Genomic DNA, 25319 nt, shown 5'->3' on the forward strand with positions numbered 1-25319 from the left:
TGAGTCAGAATCAACTTGACAGCAATGGGTTTGGTTTGGAGCTTTTACAAACCTAAAGGTTGGAGGTTTGTACCCACCCAGTAGTACCACAGAAGGAAGGCCTGGTGATCTGCCTCCCTTGATTACAGCCAAGAAAACCCTATGGAGCAGTTCTACTCTATAACACATGGGGTCCCCGTGAATCAGAATTGACTCCACCCAACAGGTTCATTTTTTGTTTTTGTACTAGAATCAAACATGCAAATGTAACTTTGAAAGTTGTTATTCTTATTATCAATAATATTTTTATAAGAACAGCTAATATTTGTTAAACTCTCAATATATGCCAGCACTGTGCTAAGTAGCTTGAGGAATGTGTCACTGAACCCTCACAACAACCTTGTGAGGTAAGCACCGTTATCATCCCCATTTTACAGAAAACTGAGGCTCCAAGAGGTTAAGGGACTTGCCCATGGTCATACAGCTAGCTACTGGCAGAGCCTAGATTCCAGCCCAGATCTGCGGCACCATGTTACATTGCCTCTATGCCTGAGAAAGATGGCCGTGGGAATCAGGCATACCTCGCTTTAAGAGAAACTAAAAAAAAAAAAAGCAAATCCACACCATATATAAATTAGACATGGATTCTGCATGTAAAAGAAGGATTATTTGCTGTACAAAAGAATTGACCACAGGATTCTTTAAAATGCTTAATCACAAGCATGCAAACCTTTTCCCCTAACACTTAGTATATGCTAGGCACTGTGATGAGTACTCGATATGTGTTATTTTATGTCATCCTGCCTTAGTTTCCTAGGGCTGCCATAACAAGGTACCACAAGCTGGGAGGCTTAAAACAACAGAAATTATTCTTTCAACAGTTCTGGAGACTAGAAGTCTGAAATCAAGGTGTCGGCAGGGCCATGCTCTCTCCTAAGGCTCTAAGGAAGAGCCCTTCCCTGCCTCTTCCCTAGCTTCTGGTGATTGGCGGCAATCCTTGGCGGTCCTTGCGTTGTAATACATCGTTTCAATCTCGGCCTCTGTCATCACGTGGCGTTCTCCCTGTATGTCTGTGTGTCCGGGCTACCCTGTCCTGGTAAGGACACCAGTCATTGGTATTGAGCCCACTCTAATGCAGTATGAGCTCATCCTAACCTGATTACATCGGCAAAGACCCTATTTCTGGGGGTTACAGCATGAACATATCTTTCTGAGGGACACAATTCAATCCACAACACATCCTCCCAACAATCCCGTGTGGAGAATACTATTATTGTTTCACATTATTATTCCCATTTCACATATGAGGAAACTGAGCCTGGGCTAGGGTTTGAACCTAGGCCTCTCTAGCTCCAAGGTATTTTCTTTTAGTAGCACATCCACTCTAACTGTATTTCAGCAATAACAAAAATAGGAGCAAGTATTCATTTTTTTGCAGCAATGAGCTCACTGCCCATGTGTAATAGGCTGCCTTTGAAATGTTGCCATGCCCTGGCTTCTCCGTATAGAGCAGCAGCGAGCCACATGGATGGCAGCCTGGTGAGCAGGCTGGGTTAAGTAAGCAGCGTTTGATGTATGTTCATGACGTACAGATGACGGTGTGGTAAAAAGCAACAAGGAGAATTTGCTCTACTGACTGTACCACCTTGGCAAGGGCTTTGCCCTGCCCAAAGACTTCAAGGGAGGCGCCTCCAAGGTCTGATCTTCCCTTGACCTAGCACCTGAAGCCCTGTGTGATACCAGCCTTTAGAGCTTGTCTTGGTCTTCTAGTGCTGCTGTAATGGAAATACCACAAGTGGGTGGTTTTAAAGAGCAGAAATTTATTTTCACACAGTTTGGGAGGCTAGAAGTACCAGCTATAGGGGAGGCTCTCTCTCTCTGTCAGCTGTCGGGGGAGATCCTTGTCTCAACTGCCATCCTGGCCTTCCTCGGTTCCTCAGTGAACTTCACGTGGTAGCCATCTTCCACAGTTTGTGTTTCCTTGCCTCTGTGTCTAGGCTGCTCCTTATAACTCAGAAGTGATTAGGTTTTGGACACACCCTACACTAATATGGGCTCATTAGCATAATAAAGAAAACCCTCTTTCCAAGCAGGTATAGGGGTTAGAATTCCAACACATATTTTGGGGCAAGACAATTCAGTCCATAATGGAGCCTAAGCCAAAGTGTGAAGGAGGCAGGGTTTGTCCTCCAAGTCTGGAGCTCCCAGACTCCCCTTTCAGAGCCCAGGGCCTGAGCCCCATTCATGCCACCCTATGGGAATTTGCTGGCAGGAATGACTGTGCTCTCCCTGGGTACCCAAGCTGTATCTCACAAAGGCGTGTGCAGTTCAAGTTTCCTCACCTTATGGCAGTAAAGGCCTTGTCCTTTCCTGGAGAAATGTCAAACATCAGGGTTCAGGTGGGTGGGACTTTGGGGCAGCACTAGGCCTTTCTCTTGCTCTCTGAAATTGGGCATTTATGTAGTGAAATGTGTAAGAGCTGCAACTCGATGAAACTGCCTTGTTTTTCCAGGTCCTAAAAGTTTTCAACCTCTTGCAGGGTGCAGTCTTACTGCTTTTCTACCTCTCTCTGTTAGTGGGAAATATCTGAGTTTTCCTTCTCTGACAGGAAACCCTGGTAGTGTAGTGGTTAAAGGTTACAGCTGTGCTCTTTGGAAACCATATGGGGCATTTCTACTCTGTCCTATAGGGTCACTATGAGTCAGAACTGGCTTGACGGCAATGGGTCTGGTTTTTTTTCTCTGACAGGTTTCTGCCTTGCACAGGTTCCGGCTTTCGCAGGTTTTATCGTACCTGCTTTCTTTACCCAGGAATTAGTCAGAGAGTCAGGCAGTATAACTCTTTTTTGTATGCATCTGAGGCTGGATTGCTAACTGAGAGTCTCCTTCACCTAAGCGGGTTGGTTAACCAGTGTTTGTCACCAGAAAGAGAGCCAGGTGTACACTTTCACTGAGCACTCTCCCTGCTTCCCTTCCCTGCCACCTCCCTTGTAGGTCCAGGGCACACCTGGCTGGGGATAGCCTGGACTGGATGGGTTGGGGCTGTTTACTGTTAACGAAGAGCAGCCACCTCTTCCCTTGTCAACCACAGGTTCCCAGCCGTCATCTTTCTGTTTCCTATCACCCAAGCAGTGACCTTGACATCTTGCCATAGCTTGTCAATTTGGATCTGAGCTGGTAGATAGCATCATGATTAAGGCCATGGGCTTAGGAATAAGGCTGAACTTGGATTTGAATTCCAGTTCTGGTATTTACATGCTCTGTGGCCTTGGACAAATTACTTAACCTCTCTGTGCCTCATTTTCTCATTGGCAAAATAGTGGTAAATAATACCTCCTGGGAGGGTTATTGTCGGGATTAATCACCTTAATCCATCTAAAGCACTTAGTTTAGTGCCCAGCGAATAATAAGCACTCAATGTTGTTTATTACATTGCTACTTGGCTATGGAAGTGGCCCAGTCCTAGATCACTGGGTTGAGCTGTTCCCACTGGCAACTGGTGGAAGTTCTAGGTCATGCTTCTTTCAGGTGCAAGTTACCAACACTGACCCCACTTTGCTCTTCCTTTCCCCAGGTGAACATCATCCCCATCATTGCCAAATCTGATGCCATTTCTAAGAGTGAGCTAACAAAGTTCAAAATCAAAATCACCAGCGAGCTTGTCAGCAATGGGGTCCAGATCTACCAATTCCCTACAGATGACGAGTCGGTGGCAGAGATCAATGGAACCATGAACGTGAGTCGGAGCACAGGGGTTCAACTTTCTGACCATTTGATCTTCGTTAGTATTGTTATTTACCAAATAGTAGTAAAACACCCTCCCCATCCATCTCGTGTGTAGTCAACTCTTGATTTTCTGAGTCTCAAGTATTTGTGAGAGAGAATCCAGAACCCAAACTGCTCCTCTCTCCTAGCTGTGACTGCTTTGAAGCCCCCGAGATGCAGAGATTAATAACAGGAAACAGAGGGAAAGGGAAAGGCTGACTCCAGAAAGAGCCTGGAGCAGGGAATCCAGACCTCTCTTTGATGTTACTCTCATCTGGAACAGACAGCCCGAGTGAGACTGTCAGAAAGGCAGAAGATCTTTGTCTCCCACCAAAACAACACTGGGACAACTGAGGCAGCAGAAGAAGGAAAGGCTGACAAAGTTGGCTGGCTTCAGGAACTCCGGGATCATCTGTACTCATAATCAAGCTTTCTGCCTCTGGGAGGAAAAATGATCTATAGTTTCCAATTTTGCTGGTCACTAGAGAGATGCTATTTTTAAATTTCAGGGTTAGGCTTTGCTTTATAAAGTGCGAATGGATAATAATAATTTAAAAAAACGACTTGTCATCTTGCCTCTCCTCCCCGCTACTAGAGGAATGAGTAATGAAGACGGCAGAGAGTCAAATATCTCCTCATGCTTCCTCACAATGTGTTGATGCTGTTGCTGTGAAATCTTCGATGTTGTGATTTCAAAGAGACAGCTAATAGCTTTTCGAAAGCCTCTGCTTTGGGAACAGATTTCTTTTTCTCTATCGAGAGGCATCAGTTTTTCCTAATGACATAAATGCCTGGGTATAGCCAAACTCCGGAAAGCCTGGTAATAAGAGCCATTTTTAGAAACGTTCCTGCTGCCACTGCCCTCTAAGTTATCATTAGAGAATCAGCTGCCACCTCCTATGAGTTGGCCAACAAATTAGCCTAGCAGGACAGCAAGTCATTGTCTTGCCCATAGGCACACTGAAGATCCAAGCCCAAGACCGTTGCCATCAAGTCAATTCCAACTCGTAGTGAGCCTATAGGACAGAGTAGAATTGCCCCAGAGGGTTTCCAAGGCCAGGATATGTTTATTAGACGTCTGGCATCATCTTGGACAAATCTGGCCCAAGGGGAAAACTATGTGGTTGTAGTAGGTGGGGGTATACCTCCTTTGACCAGTCATGGGCGTTTTAAAAAAAAAAGGATGAGTGCTTACCCTCTGAAGCAGTCAGGGTATTTTGACTGGAAATAGGCTTTGTTATGATAAGAAAACCGGAAAGGGTACCTAGTCGACAGAGAAATGGGAGCCTAGAGAGAAGTGTTGTTTGGGTATCACTGGCACCGATGTCTAGTCACCTCAGAACACCAACCCTCATAGATACCTTCCAGACTCTGGGTCTCTAAGTCATCAAGCGGCTCTCAGGCTTGTGGTTTGCTTTGCTAAGAATAAATAGAGACCAAGCGAGTTTTCGAGGTATTGGTGGTTCAGTGGTAGACTTCTTGCCTTCTGTGTGGGAGACCTGGCTTTGATTCCTGGCCAGTGCACCTCACGCACAGCCACTACCCATCTGTCAGTGGAGGCTTATGTGTTGCTATGATGCTGACCACAATAGACTAGGAAGAAAGGCCTGGCTCTCTACTTCCAAAAATCAGCTGATGAAAACTCTATGGATTACAATGGTCCGAATCACAACTGATCATGGGGATCATGGCTCAGGACCCGGCAGCGTTTCATTCCATTGTACTTGGGGTCGCCATGAGTTGGGGCCAACTAGACAGCAACTAACAACAACAAGAAGCGTGTTCTCAACCATTTCAAGGTGTCACTCAAAACTACATCTCACTACATTGTGGATTAGGAGTTGACAACGTTCCTGGGCTCTGCTCTCAGCTCAGCTCTGCCCTTCTGCTTGAGCCTAGGGTAGGCTTGGCCTCAAGGTTGGAAACGTCCCATGCTATAAAGCAGCAGTTCTTAACCGCGCTGTTTTGGCACCCCTGTGTGTCCTGATGGGCTTCTAAGGGGTTATGGGTCCTTTGCTACTCATAATAGTCCAAAGTTTGAAAGTGTTTCACTTTTTAAAAAATTAATTTAAGTGGATTCAGAGTTATCCCTGTAATAAACATCACTCACCACTCAGTTCTCTTGCGTTCCACCATGCTGTTTTGATAGGAAAAAAAGGGGGTGGCTTCACAGCTACTGTGCCTGGAATTAGGGATGCTGTGGGAGGAGCGGGTGTTGCATGTGAATGCTGTGTTACGCGTGTTGCGATGGGGGAAAGGATGGGGAATTGCTGCTATGAAGTATATATACAGAATTGCTTAACCCGTCTGCCACAGGAACAACTGTGTCAAAAGACCTCCGAGTCTTTGGACAAACCATGGTGTATGAAGCTGCATCATCAGAGACCTGGGCTTGGATGGTAGAAGGAATGTGTGCTGGCCTTTCAATTCTGAATTTAACTCCAACCCCACAGCCTCAGCCACCCCAGCCAATTGTCCTGGGAATTAGATTGGAAGAAGTGGAAGAGACCTCTTGCCTAAGAGGAGAAGACTGTGCAGCCATCCCGGCACTCATCACTAGGAATTTTCATGGCGGGAAATTGAGTAATGGAGTAATGAGGTCTTGGCTGCCCCCTTGGCTTCTGGGTGGCTCTGAAAAACCTTATTCAGATGGAGGGGCAAGAGAAGGGAGTGAGAGGTCTGGTTGCATGCTACTTTCAACCCATGTTTTAATGTCTCTCAAGGTTGTAGAGTTATTTAATGTTATTCTTTGTATGGCTCAACCCATGGCCAGGGACCATGGAATAGGGCCTAGTTAGCTCAGTTGTGGGTCACCAGTGAGGTCTTGGTTTGGTCCCCATCAAGGCCAGTTCATTTGGCATTTGGGCCTAGTGAGAGTACAGGAGTTACCAGTGGGGTCACAGGGAGACCCACAGGCACAAGGCCATCCCTTCTCTTTAGTCATCAGTGCTCGTCCCATGATTTGCATACACTTTTGCAGGAACCACCAGCGGGTGACTTGAAAGAGAATCAGGCAACCTTCTTTCTCAGTCTCCCGTAGCAGCCTGAAATGGGGTGGGGGGACGCGAGCATAACTGGCAGCACAAGCGGGAGATACTGTCCACCCTGGAGGAAGCCAAACCCAATCTGGATATCATTAAGATGAGGAATAAAGGGTCTTCACAGTGTCTATTTCACCAGGCTGAGGAGGACAATCATGTAACCTGCAAAGCATAATGAATGTGGTGGAACCAGAATAAAACAAGTCATGCCAAATAGGTCATCAAACACTGAGAGGAATTGAAGGGAGACACAAGACAGAAAACAGTGAATCTGGGAAAAGACTCCCAAGAGGAAGCTTGAGACTATCTCTGGAATTTTCTGGGAGTAGAAGAGTCTGACATCTGGGGATGCCTATCAGAGGTCTCCTGGGTGGGAGAGCTACAGAGGCTCCTTTTAGGAGCCTGTCCGTGTTTCATCAGCGGCACTGCCTTGCATCTGTCAGCAACTCTGCTCTGGACTCACATGGTTTCACCCCCATCAGGCTCCTGCAGGGACTTGAAAAAGGCCTCAGAGTTGGATCCTGTGGGTAAGACCTGGGAGCGTGGTGATGCTGAGGGGGTTATTCTATCCCTGCTTGGCTCGGCTCCATTCTATCACAATTATCTGTCTCTCCAGAGCAGAGGAAAAAAGGGCCAGAGCCAGATCCCTGTGATGTCCTGCCCTTTATGGGTAGCTGACTTCCACCACATGCCATTTATTAGGAAGCAGAGCACAGGCAGCCCTGAGGGAAGCTGGCAGCTAGAGCACAGTGTCCTAGCTGCTCCTGGGGAAGGTCTGAGCATGAGAGTTAGAGACCTGGGCAACTCGCTTAGCCTCTCTGTACCCTAATTCTCCCACTTTACAAATGGGGTTTATAACAACTGCTCTATGAAGGAGCTCTGGTGGCAAAACGGTTAAGCGTTCAGCTGCTAACTCAAAAGTTGGCAGTTCGAACCCACCCACCTGCTCCTCGGGAGAAAGACAAGGCTATCTGCTCCTGTAAAAGGAGTCCTGGTGGCGCAGTGGTTAAGCCCTCAACTGCTAACTGAAAGATCAGTGGTTTGAGCCCACCAGCTGCCCCGCAGGAGAGAGATGTGGCAGTCTGCTCGCATAAAGATTACAGCCTTGGAAACCCTATGGGGCAGTTCTACTCTGTCACATGGGGTCTCTATGAGTTGGAATCGGCTCCACGATAAAGGATTTTTTTGGGGGGTGGTATCTGCTCCTGTAAATATAACAGCCTAGAAAACCCTATGGGGCAGTTGTACTCTGTCACATGGGGTCACTGTGAGTCAGAATTGGCTCGACAGCACCCAACAACAACAAGGCTGTTATGAGAATAAAATGAAATCTGACTGGGAGCACTCAGAAATGACGTCCTTGTATCTGCTTATTCTGAGAGCAGACTTTGATGCCAGTTGCAAAGGAGCGGGCCCTGGGAGGTCCTGGGAGCCCTCTGACGCCAGCTGGGCGGGGGCTGTATGTTTTTGAGCAGAGAGTTAAAAATAAAACGACCGCAGCTTGAGGAGGAGAGGAAGCAAGTGACCCTGTCATTCTAATGGACAATGTCTCTTGGAGATAAAAATAATAAGGGGATACTGACATTTTTATGCCTTTATTTTCTTCTTGGGATCTGTTTTTCTCCTTTCTTCTGGAGCCCTAAGAAACAGCTCCCATTTCACATGCCTTGCTTCTCCGCCAATTTCAGCCGAAAGCCAAGGATGAGCGCAAAAGGGACAATGAGGTTTCTCTTTCTCACCTCCATCAGACTAGCCCTCTGCAGTCACTGGCCCTTGGCTCTTTCATGTCATGTGGCTGACGTTTTGGGATCTCTGCAGGAGGGAAAACATATTCCCCAAAAGTGTTTGGGGGTAGATTTGAGGCTCCCTATATGTCTTAGGTCCCTGAATGGGAATGAATTGTGCCCAGACGACCCCTTCCAACAAAGCTGGCTAGCTTTCAGGAATTCACCTAATAACCCATTGTTGCATGCCCAATTACCCTCTTGATCACCCATCTACTGTTATCGTTGTCACTGTCAGGTGCCATCGAGTCAATTCTGACTCCTAGCGACCCCACGTGACAGAGCAGAACTGCCCCATAGGGTTTTCTAGGCTGTAATCTTTATGGGAGCAGACTGCCAGGTCTTTCTCCTGAGCAGCCACTGGGTGGGTTTGAACCACCAACCTTTTGGTTAGCAGCCAAGTGCTTAATCATTGTGCCACCAGGGCTCCTTTCCATCTACTAGGGCTGCCGAAACATTCGCATCCCCACCCCTACATCCTCTTTCCTACATCCCTATTTCAGGGACATTCAGGGGAGTGGGAAGGTGGAGAGGAAGCAGCTGAGGTGATAGCCTGGAACAGCTGAGAGCGGGTGGAGGCAGAGCAGCTCTACCCAGACAGCCAGACACCGTGGGGGATGAATGGATGGATATCCTGGAGCTGAGCTTCTATTAAGTTCTGTGTTTTTTCCACTTCAAAGAACATTCTTGTGGTGCAGATCTAGAAGAAAATGGAGAGGAAGGATTGGCTGTTAGAGCAACATGCAGATTAAATAAACAACAAATAAAACAGATTTGCTGTGGGTTTTCCCAGAGGTGGACTGCATTTCATACTCTGGGCTTGCACAACCAGGTCACCTCAGGGTTTCAAGGGATTGCCTCATCTGCTGTTCACATCCCCTAAACGGGAGCAGAAAACCATCAAGGTGTGGACTTTGAAGTCAGTGAGACCTGAACTCCACACCCAGCTTTGCCACTTATAATTGTGTGCCTGTTGGCAAGTCACTTAGCCCTTTTGGGCATCAATTTCCTTATCTATAAAATGGGAATAATAAGAGTACCTACCCTGGTGGCACAGTGGTTAAGAGTTTGGCTGCTAACCAAAAGGTTGGCAATTTGAATCTACCACCCATTCGCTGGAAATCCTATGGGACATTTCTACTCTGTCATGTAGGGTCACTATGAGTCCGAAGAGACTCAATGGCCACAGGTTTGATTTTGTTTTACAGTGCCTGGCAAGAGGAGCCCTGGTGGCACAGTGGTTAAAGTGGCCCACTGCTAACCAAAAGGTTGGCTGTTCAAACTCACCAGCCTCTCTGCAGGAGAAAGATGGGGCAGTCTGCTTCCAGAAAGATTTACAACCTTGGAAACCCTACGGGGCAGTTCTGTTCTGTCATAGATGGGGTCTTTATGAATCAGAATCAACTTGACTGCAGTGGAGTTTACAGGTACCAAGCCTGGCTGCCATTACTGAGCATTTTCATCAAAGATTCAATAGAAGAATCCTGATCAAAAGGAGACAAATGCAGAACGGAATCTCAAATTCTCATGAAATCCAGAATTTTTAGAGCCACTGAGGCTAGATGATCCCCCAAAACCATTTCCCTGAGATAATTTTTAAGCCTTAAACCAAAAATATCCCCTGAAGTCTTAAAAGCAAGTACTAGTTTAGCTTAACTAGTAAAGAATGTCTGCCTTGAGCATTGTGCTCTTTTAAGATCTATCTTTATGGGGTCAGATTGACAACAGCAACCGGAAAGTTTAGATAGGAAGCTCAGGGGCAGTGAGTTTATGTCAGTGGGGGAGGGACAATTCGGAAATGGAGAGTGAGGACGGTGGCACAACTCGAAGAATATAATCAGTGTCACTGAATTGCACATTGTTGAGAATTGTTGAATTGGTATATGTTCTGCTGGTTTTCAACAACAACAAAAGAAATTAAATAATTTCTTTAAAAATCAAGAGTACGTACCTACCTCATAGCGTTGTTGTAAAGATTCAATGTGATAACGCAATGTCAAACACTTGGTACATACCCACTAAAAACCCACTGCCATTGAGTAGATTCCGACTCACAGCGACCAGGTGCTTAATAAATTGTTGCTGCTGCTGATACTACTTGTATAGCCACTAACGCTGTTGCTGCAATTGCTCCTGCCTACTCTGTGAAGACGTCTTTGACTTCCCAGCAAGTTGGTTGCCCCGTCCTCTGCGTTCTGTAACCTGCGAGCCCCTGTTTATGCTCCTGATCTTACTGTTACTGTCAGCACGTCGTTCTCCCCCACCAGGCTGTGCACTCTCCAGGGGCAGTTTCTGCACTTTTTCAATTTTGTATTCTGAATGCCGAGCACACAGTAGGAGCTCAGTAAATATTTGTAGAACGGATAGATGACCAAATGGGTCAAATACCCGGGACTAAGGCCTGTAGGCCTGTTTCTTCAAGCAGGCTAGGAAAGCTTGATCCAGTGGGCTTCTTACCTGTCAGCATAAAGCCCTTTGGGATTAAGCTGCATCCAGGGCCACCTGGTTTGTAAACAATACTTATTCAGTGGTTCTATTTGGCCAGTGCTGACAAAGTACTTAAGGAGCCCTGGTGGCGTGGTGGTTAAAGCAATCAACTGCTAGCTGCAAGGTTGGCAGTCAAGACCACCAGCTGCTGCACTGCTGCATTCTGGGTTGCTTTGAGTCAGAATCAACCAGACGGCAGTGGGTTTGGCTTTTTTGAGGGGGGGACACAGTACTTATAACCTGGCCAGCTCTCTGTGGAAGGAACAAGGTGCTGTGAGCATTTCTCAGGCCCCAGCTTGCCTGTCGGAGGCAGCCTCTTCTCTGATACACAGAGCCTCGGTCAGCCAGGCCTGTAGTTGTTAGTTACGTCGAGTCAATTCTCATTCATGGCGACCTCATGTGTGCACAGTAGAACTGCTCCATAGGGTTTTTCAAGGCTGTGACCTTTCAGAAACAAATCTCCAGGCCTGTCCTCCAAGATGCCTCTGAGTGGATTTGACACTCCAACCTTTCAGCTAGTAAAAAACACTAAACCAGCTCCTCATTTTCCCTTGCAAGCCGCCAAGCTCATACCCCTGTATGATGGTTAAGCTTGTGCGTCAATTTGGCTGGGCCATGATTCTCAGTGGTTTGGCAGTTATATAATGATGTAGTTGGCAGTTATGTAATAATGTAATTTGGTAGTTATGTAATGATGTAGCCATCCTCCATGATGTGATCAACCAATCAGTTGTAAGGGAAGTGTCTTAGTTATCTAGTGCTGCTATAACAGAAATACCACAAGTGGATGGCTTTAACAGACAGAAATTTATTCTCTCATAGTCTAGGAGGCTAGAAGTCTGAATTCAGGGTGCCAGCTCCAGGGGAAGGCTTTCTCTCTCTGTCAGCTTTGGGAGGAAGGTCCTTGTCGTCAATCTTCCCTTGGTCTAGGAGCTTCTCAGCACAGGGACCCCAGGCCCAAAGGACATGCTCTGCTCCCAGCACTGGGCACTGCTTTCTTGATGGTATGAGGTCCCTCTGTCTCTCTGTTCATTTCTCTCTTTTATATCTCAAAAGAGATAGACTCAAGATACAATCTAATCTTGTAGATTGAGTCTTGCCCCATTAACATAAGTGCCTCAAATCCTGCCTCATTAACATCACAGAGGTAGGATTTACAACACATAGGAAAATCACATCAGATGGCAAAATGGTGGGCAATCACGCAATACTGGAAATCACGGCCTAGACAAGTTGACACACATTTTTGGGAGACACAATCCATAACAGGGAGTTTCCTTGGGGGTGTGGCCTGCATCCAATATATATATGGACGTCCTGGCAAAGCTTGCTTGGTTTGGATCTTGATCCGGCTTGTCATCATCTGACCTGCAGTTTTGGGACTAGAGCCAGTGGCCTGCCATATTGCCTGCCGATCTTGGGATTCATGAGCCAGCAGCCTGCCACCTGACCTGCCGATCTTGGGTTCATCAGCCCCTGCAGCTTTGTGAGTGAGGAGAAGCCTCCAGCCTGATGCCTGACCCATGGACTTGGGACTTGTCAGCCTCTCAACTGCATGATCCATTTCCTTGAGATAAATCTATCTAAAAAAATATCGATCTATATATATGTACACACACTTCATTGGTTTTGCTTCTCTAGAGAACCCAGCCTAAGACTCCTTGTTTGTACTTTACCCTTTTTTCCTGTCTACGTGCCTGCAGCCCTGCCACTGCCATTCAAATAGTATTTATGAAGTACCTACTATGTTTGGAGTGAAATCTCTGAATAGTGCAAACAGTTAAGCACTCGGCTACTAACTTTGAAGCCACTCAGGTGCCTCGGAAGAAAGGTCTGGCAGTCTGCTTCCAAAAGGTCACAACCATTGAAAACTCTGTGGAGCACAGTTTTCTGACAAACATGGGATCGCCATGAGTTGGAATCAACTGAAAAACAGCTGGTTTTTTGGTTTACGTACAGAGTACCAGACCATACACTTGAGCCCTTGGTCATATACTGTCTTATGTGATTTTGTATATGTAACTCTGGCTTCTACAACAAGATTGCAAGCTCCTACAGGGCAAGGTAATGTGTCTTCTTTTGTCTCCATTGTTATTGTGTGCCATTGAGTCGATTCTGACTTATATTGAGTGACTCTATAGGACGGAGTAGAACTGCCCCATAGGGTTTCCTAGGCTGTAATCTTTATAGGAGCAGATCGCCAGGTCTTTTCTCCCAGGGAGCCACTAGATGAGTTTGAACCACCAACCTTTAGCAACTGAATGCTTAACCCCTGTGCCACCAGGGTTCCTTTTATCTTCATTATATCACCTAAAACAGAACCCAGCTCAGTAATGGCCACCTAGGTAAATACTTGTTGACTTGACTTCTAGGCTCGAGAGTTCAGTGTGAGCTCTTCCTCCAGGGAAGGATGGGAATAAGGAGAGTACAGCTCAGTCAGCGGTGTGGTTTCAGTACGTACCTATTCTCAAGGCTGTCACACTCTGGGGACGGAGCAGGGCTAGTGATCACAGCTCCCTTGGTTCTCCTTTACCCCCTCTATCCGTGCGTAACCCCCTCCATCCCACTCAGTAAAGGCCCTTCCCCTCAGCAACTATGAATAGTGAATAGCTAACTTAATCTTTCTGTGTATCTGCTTATTATTTAGCTTATTTTCTCTCTTTGTCTGTTTTCTATGCACTTGGCCATGTCATTGTTATCTTCTATTGTGAATTTCCTACCTAACAGCAGAAGCCTGGACTGGGCCTCTTATTCCCACACAGCTCGATTGCTTAATAAATGCCTCTGGGTAATGATGATGGTGAGGGACATTGCAGTCTGAGGGCCTGAGGCCCCAGATGAGCAGCTGTTGTACTGTCCGGAGCTCTGTGCCTCTCTTCTGGAGCTTTTTTTTTTGCATTCTGTTTCAGGGCCACCTGCCGTTTGCTGTCATTGGCAGCACGGAAGAGCTGAAGATTGGCAACAAGATGATGAAGGCGCGGCAGTATCCTTGGGGCACGGTGCAGGGTGAGTGAGTCTCCAAGGAGAGGGACCTCACTCAGCAGGCCTCTTCTGTTTCTCTCTTTGCCTGTCCCCAACCATTGTGTGACAAGTCCCTAACTTGCCCCAACTTGGGCACAAGCAGCCATAGGGGACGCTAGCAGGCCAACCCTGGCCCCATACCTGGATTCTCTGGCACGAGCAAGTTCCCCTCATCTCTAATGGAGAAAGGCTTTCTGGAACAAAAACAAATGAACTTGGCGCAAGGGAGGAAGAGATGTACATGAAAGCATGTATACTTGCCCAAGTGCACCAGGAGACATGTACAAGAATGTTCACAGCAGTGTTGTTCATGAAAATAAATAGAAACAACCCAAATGTCCAAACAAACCAAAACCAAGCCCACTGTTGGCATGTTGATTCTGACTCATAGTGACCTTATAGGACATAGTAGAACTGCCCCATAGGGTTTCCAAGGCTGTAAATCTTTATGGACGCAGACTGCCATATCTTTCTCCTATGGAGCAGCTGGTGAGTTTGAACCGCTGACCTTTCTGTTAGCAGCTGAGTGCTTAACCACTGCGCTACCAGGGTTCCTACCCAAATGTCCATTAAGATAAATTGTGATATGCTCATGTGGTGGGATATTATGCAGCAGTGAAAAGAAATGAACTGCAGTTACATCTACATGAATAAATCTTAGAAACATAATGTTGAGCTAAAGAAATCACAGACTGTATGAATCCATTTCTATGAATTCTAAAAGCAGGAAAAACTAAATCTCCCCAGAAACCAACCAGTTGCCTTTGAGTAGATTCTGACTCATGGAGACCCCATGTGTTGCAGAGTAGAACTGCAGTCCATAAGGTTTTCATGGCTATGACCTTTTGGAAGCAGATTGCCAGGCCTTTCTTCCAAGGTACCTCTGGGTGAGTTCAAACCACCAGCCTTTCAATTAGTAGCTGAGTGCTTAACCATTTGTGCCACCCAGACATTCAGAGAAAACTAGGAATTCACACATAAGTGATCAAACTATAAAGAAAAGTAAGGTAATGATAATCCCAAAAGTCAGGATAGTAGTTACATCTTGGGGGCCGGGAGGAGCATGCACACAGGAAGGGGCACACAGGGGGCCTGGTTATGTTCTATTGATTAATCTGGATCTAAGATACATGGGTTTTGTAAAAATTCTTTAAATTACTCTTCCACATTTCATGTACTCTGCTGTATGTATGATTATTCCACAATTTAAAACCAATCAAATGTCTTGTATATACGCTCAGAAAAGTTCCTTTTGTGGTCTGTTTGATGCGTGGAGCCCTGGTGGCACAGTAGTTAAGAGCTTGGCTGCTAACCAAAAGGTCGGCAGTTCGATTCCACTGCCTGCTCCTTGGAAACCCCATTGGGCACTTCTACTCTGTCCTATAGGGTTTTATGAGCCGGCATCGACTCAACTGCAATGGGTTTGATGCGTGTCATGTTACCCTCAGGTCTAGTCAATTCAGTGGATAAAACAAGTCCTAGGACACTGGCATGGATGGAGGACGTCTCTGGTCTTCGAGCCTACACCTATAAGCCGGCCCACTGATCACAAGGGGCACCATGTGTGAGTGTGTGGCTGGTTCAGAGTAAACTCGTCCCTGCTATTGGCCAAACAACTGCCAGTGAATGGCAAGTTTTCCACATCATATGCAAAGGCTGGCTGGTTTAGGATATACCAGAAACCCACTGATAATAATGGTATTTTCCATAGATAGGACAAGACACGTTACCAGAGCTATGCTAAGTGTTGGTCTTCTCTCCCGTATGTGACTGGAGATGCTCCGCTAGGAAGATTTGCAAATACTTTCTGAACCCACAGTCCCACTGTGGGAAGGAATTTGTGGTCTGAGAGACAGGAACCTGAGGTGAAATGAGGAGAAGGCAGTGAGGCGGTTCCAGTGACTTCCTCCAACTGCGACTTCCCCACACCTAACCAAAACTGGTGCCTGTGAAAGTTTTTCTGTCTATTTTCTTGTCAATCTAAGGTCATTGTTTTGATTGTGAGAGAAGGAAGTTGTGTATTGACTGGGCAGCCTGCAGAAGCCTTGGAGTCACTTATTCTGACTGACCACCAGGGATCAGTGTCCAGAGATGGAGGAGGAGATGATATATTTGATAGTCCTGAGAAGTTGCCTTACTGATCCAATTTTTAATATTAGCTTATGTTCTATGACAGTGGGAGATTTTATCCTGAAGATAATGACTTTTAAGCAGAGGAGTTATATTAGCCGATTTGGGCTTTGGAAAGATTGCTCTGATAACCACCAGGCAACGATGCCCAAACCCTGTCATCCCAGACTCCCTCCCTGCCCCCACTACCCTCTCCCAGACACTGAAAAACAAAATCTGAGGTCACTGTGCCTATTCATCAACTCAGACACTAGTCTCCCTCCATGGTCGGGCCAAACATCACCATTCCAACATCTCTGTCATTCTTGGCTGCCACCCAAAATGCACATTCTATTGCGGAGGGGCCTTGTTCACCCAGACCTCACCCACTTTGGGCTGGAAAGTGGGGTCCACTTCGTCCTAGTCACTGTTGATGCTGTCATGCCATTACCCACCCTCTAAAACACCACCTCCATTGAAGCTCCTACCATCCAGATGGACCATACCTGTGGTCCACACCCCTTCTTGTCGCTGTCATCTATCGATACCCTAGTTCTTCCCCATTATTCTTTGGAGATTTTGGCATCCGGCCATAGCCTTTGTCTCTCCCCTAGTCCCTATAGCCTAGAATGCCTGTGTTTGAATCCCAACTCTGCAACATACTAGCTATGTAACCTTGCCTATGCTCTGTGAGAACTTGCAAGGATTCCCTTATCTGCGTGATAAATCCCTACCCTTCATTTAAGAGTCATCTTAAGGTTGTTTCTTTGGTGAAGCCTTCAGTCTCGCAGGAGATCTCAGCCCCTCCTCTTCTGGGCTTTTATTGCCCCTTGGCTATATCTCCATTTTTGTAATTTTTGCATTATTGCATTTGTCAGTTTGCATCTATTCTTCCGCTAAACTGTAAGCACCTGTGGGCAACACTCCAAGACTTCACTTCTGAGTTCCCGGTCCCTCCTACAATACTGAGAACAAATATTTATTGGATGAGTGGGTGAATGTCCATTTGCCGTTGTCCTACGAAGATTTCTATGAGAGTCCTGATTGGCGAATTGGGGTTGAAGTGCTACGGCACGTCTTCTTAGATATTTGTATGGTAGTACTGTTTTCCATGACGGTAATTTTGGTAACTTCGTTTGCATTTCCAGTAGAAAAGCAAATTAGGAAGTAAATACACAGCCTCCGTATATGCAGATTGCAAGGCGATGTCACTGTTAGACATGTTGCCCCTTGTTTCATCCATTTCTGCTTCTGCTAGCCTTCCTTTCAATATACTTTCAATACCCCATCCCCTGCTATGCAGTTGAAAACGAGGCCCACTGCGACTTTGTGAAGCTGCGGGAGATGCTGATTCGGGTCAACATGGAGGATCTGCGGGAGCAGACCCACACTCGGCACTATGAGCTGTACCGCCGCTGTAAACTGGAGGAGATGGGCTTCAAGGACACCGACCCTGACAGCAAACCCTTCAGGTACCTCTCCCTCCAGCCCAGCCCAGCCCAGCCCAGCCCAGCCCAGCCCAGCCCAGCCCAGCCAGGTGGTGTGCAAGCCTTGCCCTGGTGAATTCACCGGGGAGGCAAGACAAGGGTGCATAAGACCTAGAGGAGCAGGGCTAACCCACTTGGCAGTTCCACTTGCCCATTCCCAGTCTGCACCTGCACAGCTGCCAGGGAGAGCAGTGGCTGGGCAGGTTTGTAAGCACTGCCGTACTGCTCCTATGAGCGAGGAAAGGACAGAGACACCATCACAAGCACGCACTGAGTGCTCCAGCCAGCCCATGCTCGAGGGGAGCCCTGAGCTGGGGCCTTGTTCTGCAGCATGGCCCTTTGTGGCTGTCCTCTGCCCCGCTTTCTTCATCAGACCCCTGCTGAACTGTCAGGTTTCCACCCTCCTCCCCATGATCCAAACCAGATGGGACCGGGTTTTGGTGATTTTACACCTGAAGATGAACTGCAGGGCCTTCATCCACTGTCCTTAGCATTTCCATTCAAGTGTACAATTCATTTTGACCACAGAGTGTTAATAGTCATTGGTATGTTTCTCAAATCAGAACCTAAGATGCTGTCAGAGATAAGGCTTGTTTTCAAAAGCAACTCATTGTGCTTTTCCTTTGGAAGTAAGATCCCAAGTATGTGTTTGATCACTATGCCTGGCATGTGACATAAATCTCATATTTTCAATGACCACGTGGCGCCCTTTATTGTGGAAAGAAAGGCTTGATCTCATTTCAGAAAGTGCCGAGCAAGTCAGGGGCATGTGTATGGGGTAAGAAAGCTTTCAAATGGCCTCTGAAATCCCACAGTACCCGTTCACAGTAGAAAGCCAACCTGGGGGCAAAGCATTAGGCAATCCTTAGGGGATGCCTAGTTCCCAAGGGGCAGACTTAGTTCCCTCAATGGACGGGCGGGGACAGAGGCCACTGGAGCTCCTGAGGTTGGACAAAAGTATGCTTGTCTCTATCTGGTGGGAGCTCCCTTAGCTTTTTCTCTCCTTCCCCTCTGACAACTTTATCTGTATCTGTGAAGGAAGAAATGTGCCTGTTCCTCTTCTCATCTCTCTACCCCTTCCTTTAGTCCCCTCCCCTCCTGCTTTGACGGAGCCCTGGTGGTGCAGTGGTTTAGAGCTCAGCTGCTAACCAAACGGTTGACAGTTCGAATCCACCAGCCACTCCTTGAAAACCCTATGGGGCAGTTCTACTCTGTCCTATAGGGTCGCTATGAGTTGGAATCAACTCGATGGCAGCTGATTTTTTTTTTTTTGGTATTATCTAGTTAGTGATTCGCCCTCCCCATGCTTCCCACCCTCTTGCATGCAAATGGGAGACCTGGTGGTGACATGGTTAAGAGCTATGGCTGCTAACCAAAAGGTTGGCTGTTTGAACCCACCAGCCACCCTTGAAAACCCTATGGGGCAGTTCTACTCTGTCCTATAGGGTCACTATGAGTAGGAGTCGACTCAACAGCAATGGATTTCCTCCTCCTTTGAATGAGCCCTGATAGCACAACAGTTAAGCACTGACTGCTAGCCAAAAGGTTGGCGGTTTGAACCCACCAGCCACTCTGTGGAAGAAAGATGTGGCAGTCTGCTTCTGTAAAGATTACAGCCTTGGAAACCCTATGGGGCAGTTCTACTCTGTCCTGTAGGGTCGCTGTGAGTCGTAATCCACTCCACTGCACCTAACAACACAACCTCTTCCTTTGCCCCATCCTAAATACCTCTCTCTTTCCCTTATCTTCACCTTCTTCACTCCTCTCACTGGCTCCTTTCTGTGTTGCATATAAACATTTTCATCCTAAAGAAATTCTCCCTTACCCTGTTCTCCCTCCCCAGCCTCTGCCTGTCAAGAGGTTTGGTTTGATAGGAAGGAGAGTTGTTCTATAGTTAACTGTCTCCACTTCCTCATGTCATCTTTCATTTACTCTTCAACCCAATGCAGTCGGGCTCCTGCCCTTACCGCTTCACCGAAATGCCTCTCTCCCAGCCCAACAATCACATTACCCGTTACCCATTGCTATTGAGTCGATTCCAACTGATAGTGACCCTATAGGACAGAGTAGAGCTGCCCCATAGGGTTTCCTGGGCTGTAATCTTTACGGGAGCAGACTGCCACATATTTCTTCTGCAGAGCGGCTGGTGAGTTTGAATCACTGACTTGCCAGCAGCCAAGTGCTTAACCACTGTGCCATCAGGGCTTCTCCAGCAATCGCATACTTATAGCCAAATTCAGAGCACCCCTTTACTTTCATCTTATTGGATCTCAATGCAACATTCCATGCTGTTCCCTGCTGCCTCCTTTCTTGAAGTACTCTGTGCCTTGGTCTTTTAAAAATTTCTTTTGGTACTGGCCAGGCTGGTTTTATTCCTATGTCTCTAGCTGTTCCTTCTCAGCCCCTTTTGCAGGCTCATTTTCTTCAGCTTCATCCTTTAAATGTTGGTGTTCCCCAGAACTGTTTCCTAGGGCCTCTTCTGTTTTCACACTCTATTCTCTTTGCAGACAGTTCTTTCTGCTCTCACAGCCCTAATCACCACCTAAGAGTACACGACTTATGACCCCCAAGCTAAAATCTCGCTTTTGAGCTCCAAACCCATTGATCCAACTGCATACTGGACCTTTCCGCTCGGACATATCACACCTGAAACTTAGCCTGTCTAAAATGTAATTCATCTTCTTCCCTCCTAAGCATACTCCTTCTCCAGTGTTCCCTCTCACAATGTGTTCCCTCTCACAGTTCATGGTCCCACCATCCACCTCATTGCCCAAGCCAAAAACAGGAATTATCTCTGATTCCTCCCAGGTCATTGGGAGTTCTGCTTCCCTTATTGTTCCTCAAATTTCACCCTTCCCCTCCATTTCCTACCAACCCTTAACATTAAGACCTCGTCATTTCTTATTCGGATTGTTGGAAAGCCCGCCCTTCACACAACAGCAAGAATGATCTTTCCAGTTTGCAAATTGGAAGTCTGTGTCCTGCTTAAATTCCTGCAGTGGAGAAATGTCCAGTTCTTGAATATGGCGTCCAAAGTCTGTTCTTGTCTGCCAGACCCAGTAACCTCCTCTCCCACTACTCCACAGCTTATGAGATATTCTTTCACCATATTGAACTCCATGTCTGGCACCCCAAATATGCCATTCTCTCTCCACATGTGCCTTTACACATGCTGCCCTCTTTGAAGCATAGTTCCTCTGCTTCTTCACCATTCTAACTCCTATTTTATTACAAACAATTTCAGGCCAAGGGCAGAGGGACTTAGCCTAGGTGTCTCCCTCTAGACCATGAGTTCCTTGATGGCCAACACTGTGTCTACTGACTCTAGAGGCTGAGTGACTAGCCTAGTGTCAATCAGTACATGGTGGAGTCTCGTCACGTTTGTTGGAATAATTAATTGACATGGTCAGTTTCAGAGCCAAGGCCTGGCAGCATAGTGCAGTGGAAGCACCCAGATTAAGAGACAGGAGACCTGGTTTCTGGTCCCAGTTCTGCCTCTAACTAGCTGTGTGAACTCAGGCAAGTCATGTCACCTCTCTGGATCTCAGTTTTCTCATCTGTAAAATGAGAGTATAGAACCGGATATTCCTAAGTCACTCCTAGTTCCAAACGTCTCTCCAGCTCACCAGGGTTGCCCCATGCCCCTCAAGCAGCTCTGTGCTCAGGCTGTCATGTGCCAAGCTAGCTGCCCACAGCTTGAAGCTTCTTTTTTTTTTTTTAATTTTATTTCTCCTAAAAATGGGGAAGGGAGGCTGGAGGAACCTAGGGAGTATCCATGGGGACAACTTTCATGAAATAGGAGCTGTTCAGAAGGCGGTAGAATTAACCTGGCCGTGTTTGCAGTTTACAGGAGACGTATGAGGCCAAAAGGAATGAGTTCCTAGGGGAGCTCCAGAAAAAAGAAGAGGAGATGAGGCAGATGTTCGTCCAGAGAGTCAAGGAGAAAGAAGCGGAGCTCAAAGAGGCAGAGAAAGAGGTAAATGAGAGTCCAGGTGCCAGGCTGGATGGGAAAGGAGGCTGACTCGGGCATGGCAGGGGCTTCTGCCCTAGAGAACAGCCAGTGGGCGCCTTGCAGGCTCTGAGCAGGGATGGGCATGGCATACGTAGTCCTGCTTTGGCTGGCACAGAGTGGGCTGTGAGACTGGGGTTTCACCCCTTTACTCCCCAAAGCTGGGATGTGTTCTCATTCTGCGCTATTTAGCTCTCTAGAGATATGCTGTCCCATTACGTAGCCACTAGCTAACGCGACTATTTAAATTTTAATTTGGAGTCACTGAGTGGTGCAAATGGCTGCTATCCAAAAGGTTAGCAGTTCAAATCTACCCAGAGGCGCCTCAGAAGAAAAGTCTGGCAATGTACTTCCAAAAGGTCCAAACCAAAAAAACCAAACCCGTTACCATCAAGTCAATTCCAACTCATGGTGACCCTATGTGTTACAGAGTAAAACCATTGCATAGTGTTTTCTTGGCTGTGATCTTTTTGTAGAAGCAAATCACCAGGGCTTTCTTCCACAGTGCCACTGGGTAGATTCGAACCACCAACCTGTCAGTTAGCAGCCAAGCACAAACCACTTTCGCCACCCAAGGACCTTCTGAAAAGATACAGCCATTGAAAATTCTATGTGCAGTCCTACTCAGAAACACACGGGGTCACTATGAGTTGGAATCAACTTGATGGCAACTAGAAAAACTTTTTAATTAATTAAAATTAAAGAAAATTGAAAATTCAGTCCCTCGATCCCCTTGGCCACATTTCAAATGCTCAATCCTCATACAACCAGTGGCTACCATATTGGACAGCACCAATACAAAACATTTCCATCATCCTAGAAAGTTGTATCAGATACCCATTGCTGTTGGGTGGGTTCCAAGTCATAGTGACTCTATAAGACAGAGTAGAACTGCCCCATAGAGTTTTCAAGGAGTGCCTGGTGGATTCGAACTGCCGCCCTTTTGGTTAACAGCTGTAGCTCTTAACTACTGCGCCACCAGGGTTTCCTTGTATCGGACAGTGCTGCTAAAGAGATGAATCCTAACACGCCCCCCTGAGGTTGGGTGCAGACTGCTTCTTTTTCCTCTTCCTGGGCATTCTGAGCTCAGTAGGGAAAGTCGATCACTTTCTCGGCTGTTCTGCCTTGTCGCACCTTCTCTGGTGCTGGTCCCCATGGCAATGGGAAAGATGATCCTTGGAAGGCCTGAGTACCTTGCTGAAACCCAAAACTGTGACAGCTGGAGCATTTCCCTGTTCACTTGAGTATTGTCTTCCATTTCATTTTGTAGTTAAAGAACCATCCGTGCTGCTCTAGTGAGTTTTTAAACTAAGGTTTGATGGTCCTATGTGGGGTTTTTATTACTGAAGCCATGCCTGAATTAGTACAGTTAATCCTCTAAGGAGCCCTGATAGCACAACAGTTACGTGCTCAGCTGCTAACAAAGAAAGGTTGGCGGTTTGAACCCACCCAGTGGCTCTGTGGGAGAAAGACCTGGTGACTGCTTCCATAAAGATTAATCCAAAAACCAAAACCATTGTCATCAATTCCGACTCACTGTGACCCTATAGGACAGAGTAGAACTGCCCCATAGGGTTTCTAAGGCTGTAAATCTTTACAGAAGCAGACTGCCACATCTTTCAGCCTAGAAAACCTTATGGAACAGTTCTACTTTTTCATATGAGGTTGCTATGAGTCGAAATCGACTTGTTGGTACCTAACAACAACAACAGCCCTCTAACCGGTCGCCTTGCCTCCAAGTTCTCCTCCCCTAAGAATTCTCCCAATGCTGCCAGATTCATTGGCCTCAGGTACAGTTTTGGTCATGTCAGCAACTGCTTCACCTCAAGGCCCTCTACCATAAAGAAGAGAAGTGTTTAATGATTTCCAAGTGTCTTCCACCTTTTTTTTCCACCCTTAATCTGCTGTGATTCTCCAGTGTTCTCACCAAAGCCTGTGACAAGACTGTCGATTTTATTTCAGTTTCACTTTTCAAAAGAAAAATGTCACTCAGTGCTTTTCAGAGGAGAGGTGAAGGGATCTTTAACGGAGAAAAGTCAAATGAATAAGAGCCAGGTGAAAGCAACTGATAGAGCTTCTCCCAGCCCATCCGCAGTGGCTAGTAAAAGCTGGTTTATGTAGCAAGTTCTGTCATCCACCATACCTTACTAAGTGACAGTCCCAAATATCTATAGTGCCACAGAATCATAAATCCTCTCCTGAATCCTCAAAAGAAAGTTAGATTATGCTTGGTTGGCTCTTAGTATTCGGGGTAGCTTATTGCATTCTCGTTGGTTACTGCCTATACCTCTTGCTCTCTGATCCACTTATCGTTATGGTGTGCCAGACCATTCTTCCTGTTCTTCCTTGGTTCCCTGGTTCTGTTCAGGGCTAGTTAAGCCTCCCCTTGGTCAAAGCTGAGGTCTTCACCATCATTCCATCTCATAAAATCCTTTTTTCTCTTTCCATGTCCAAGTCCAAGACCAAGAGTTTTCTTTGACCAACTTAAGCATTGCTGAAGTTTTCTCTGCAATCCATGGCAATACTCCCCGGTTGCAGAGAATAAAAGGCAAGGGGCCCCTTTCATATTGGGAGGTCCCATTATACAATCCTCTAAGGATTGGGTTTGCCACTTCTAGCTCTTTGACCTTGGGCAAATTCCTTAACCTCTCTGACCCTCTGTTTCCTCACAAAATGGAGATAGCAGGATCTAACTCAGGATTGTTGTGATGACTAAATGAGGTTGTTGTTGTTGTTAGGTGCCATCGAGTGGGTTCCAACTCACAGTGACCCTATACAACAGAACAAAACATTGGCCAGCCCTGGGCCATCCTCACCATCGTTGCTATGTCTGAGCCCATTGTTACAGCCACTGTGTCAACCCATCTTGTTGAAGGTCTTTTTTGCTGACCCTCTACTTTACCAAGTGCCTATGTTAGATTATTATAAATGATATCATTAACCATGTGTGGTAGCTATGGAGACTCTTTGAAACAAAATGTTTGATAAAGCAGAGTGGAGGGCTCTTTCACAGATTCAGTAGCAGAAAGTAAATGCAGAGAACAACCCAAAGCATGGTGTCGTATGGTGGCATCATGGCAGCCGCTGGCAGAAATGTCTTCTAAGGCCTCCGTGTCCTGCAGTATTGGAACCCTGCCAGCACCCCCCCCCCCGCCACCACCATCACCACACTGGGCTCCGCTGCGCTGGGGGCTGCTCACGGGGGGACTCTCCCCAACCTTCCTGTGCTTCCCCACCAGCTGCATGAGAAGTTTGACCGGTTGAAGAAACTACACCAGGATGAGAAGAAGAAGCTGGAGGATAAGAAGAAATCCCTGGATGATGAAGTGAATGCTTTCAAACAGAGAAAGGCAGCTGCTGAGCTGCTTCAGTCCCAGGGTTCCCAGGCTGGAGGGTCACAGACTCTGAAAAGAGACAAAGAGAAGAAAAAGTAAGTAGTAGGCTGGGCTGGGGTGGTGGCTGCTATCTCTTCCTGCTCATCCCCTCATGGAGGGGGCTGAGGGCTGGTCACTGAAGGTGAGCTGGGGGCTGTTAGACCAGTTTGGGCACCTATAATTGGTCTCAGTGTTCCCAGGGGCTTTGGATTCTGCGAGGTTGGGGAGCTAATAGTAGGGGAGGAGTGTGGCCTCAGAGGCCCA

General features: G+C 46.8%; 1 protein-coding gene across 5 annotated transcripts in view; it reads left to right on the plus strand.

Moving 5' to 3' along the window:
* Positions 1–25319, plus strand: part of SEPTIN6 (septin 6) — an 89322-nt gene that overhangs the window by 43191 nt on the left and 20812 nt on the right. For all 5 annotated transcript variants that reach the window (XM_049871784.1, XM_049871788.1, XM_049871785.1 and 2 more), the window contains exons 6-10: positions 3553–3714; positions 13965–14061; positions 17489–17657; positions 21516–21648; positions 24921–25111. In XM_049871784.1, coding sequence (XP_049727741.1) covers positions 3553–3714; positions 13965–14061; positions 17489–17657; positions 21516–21648; positions 24921–25111 — 752 coding nt within the window. The remainder of the gene's footprint in view (positions 1–3552; positions 3715–13964; positions 14062–17488; positions 17658–21515; positions 21649–24920; positions 25112–25319) is intronic.

Source organism: Elephas maximus, chromosome X (assembly GCF_024166365.1).
Source record: "Elephas maximus indicus isolate mEleMax1 chromosome X, mEleMax1 primary haplotype, whole genome shotgun sequence".
NCBI lineage: Eukaryota > Metazoa > Chordata > Mammalia > Proboscidea > Elephantidae > Elephas > Elephas maximus.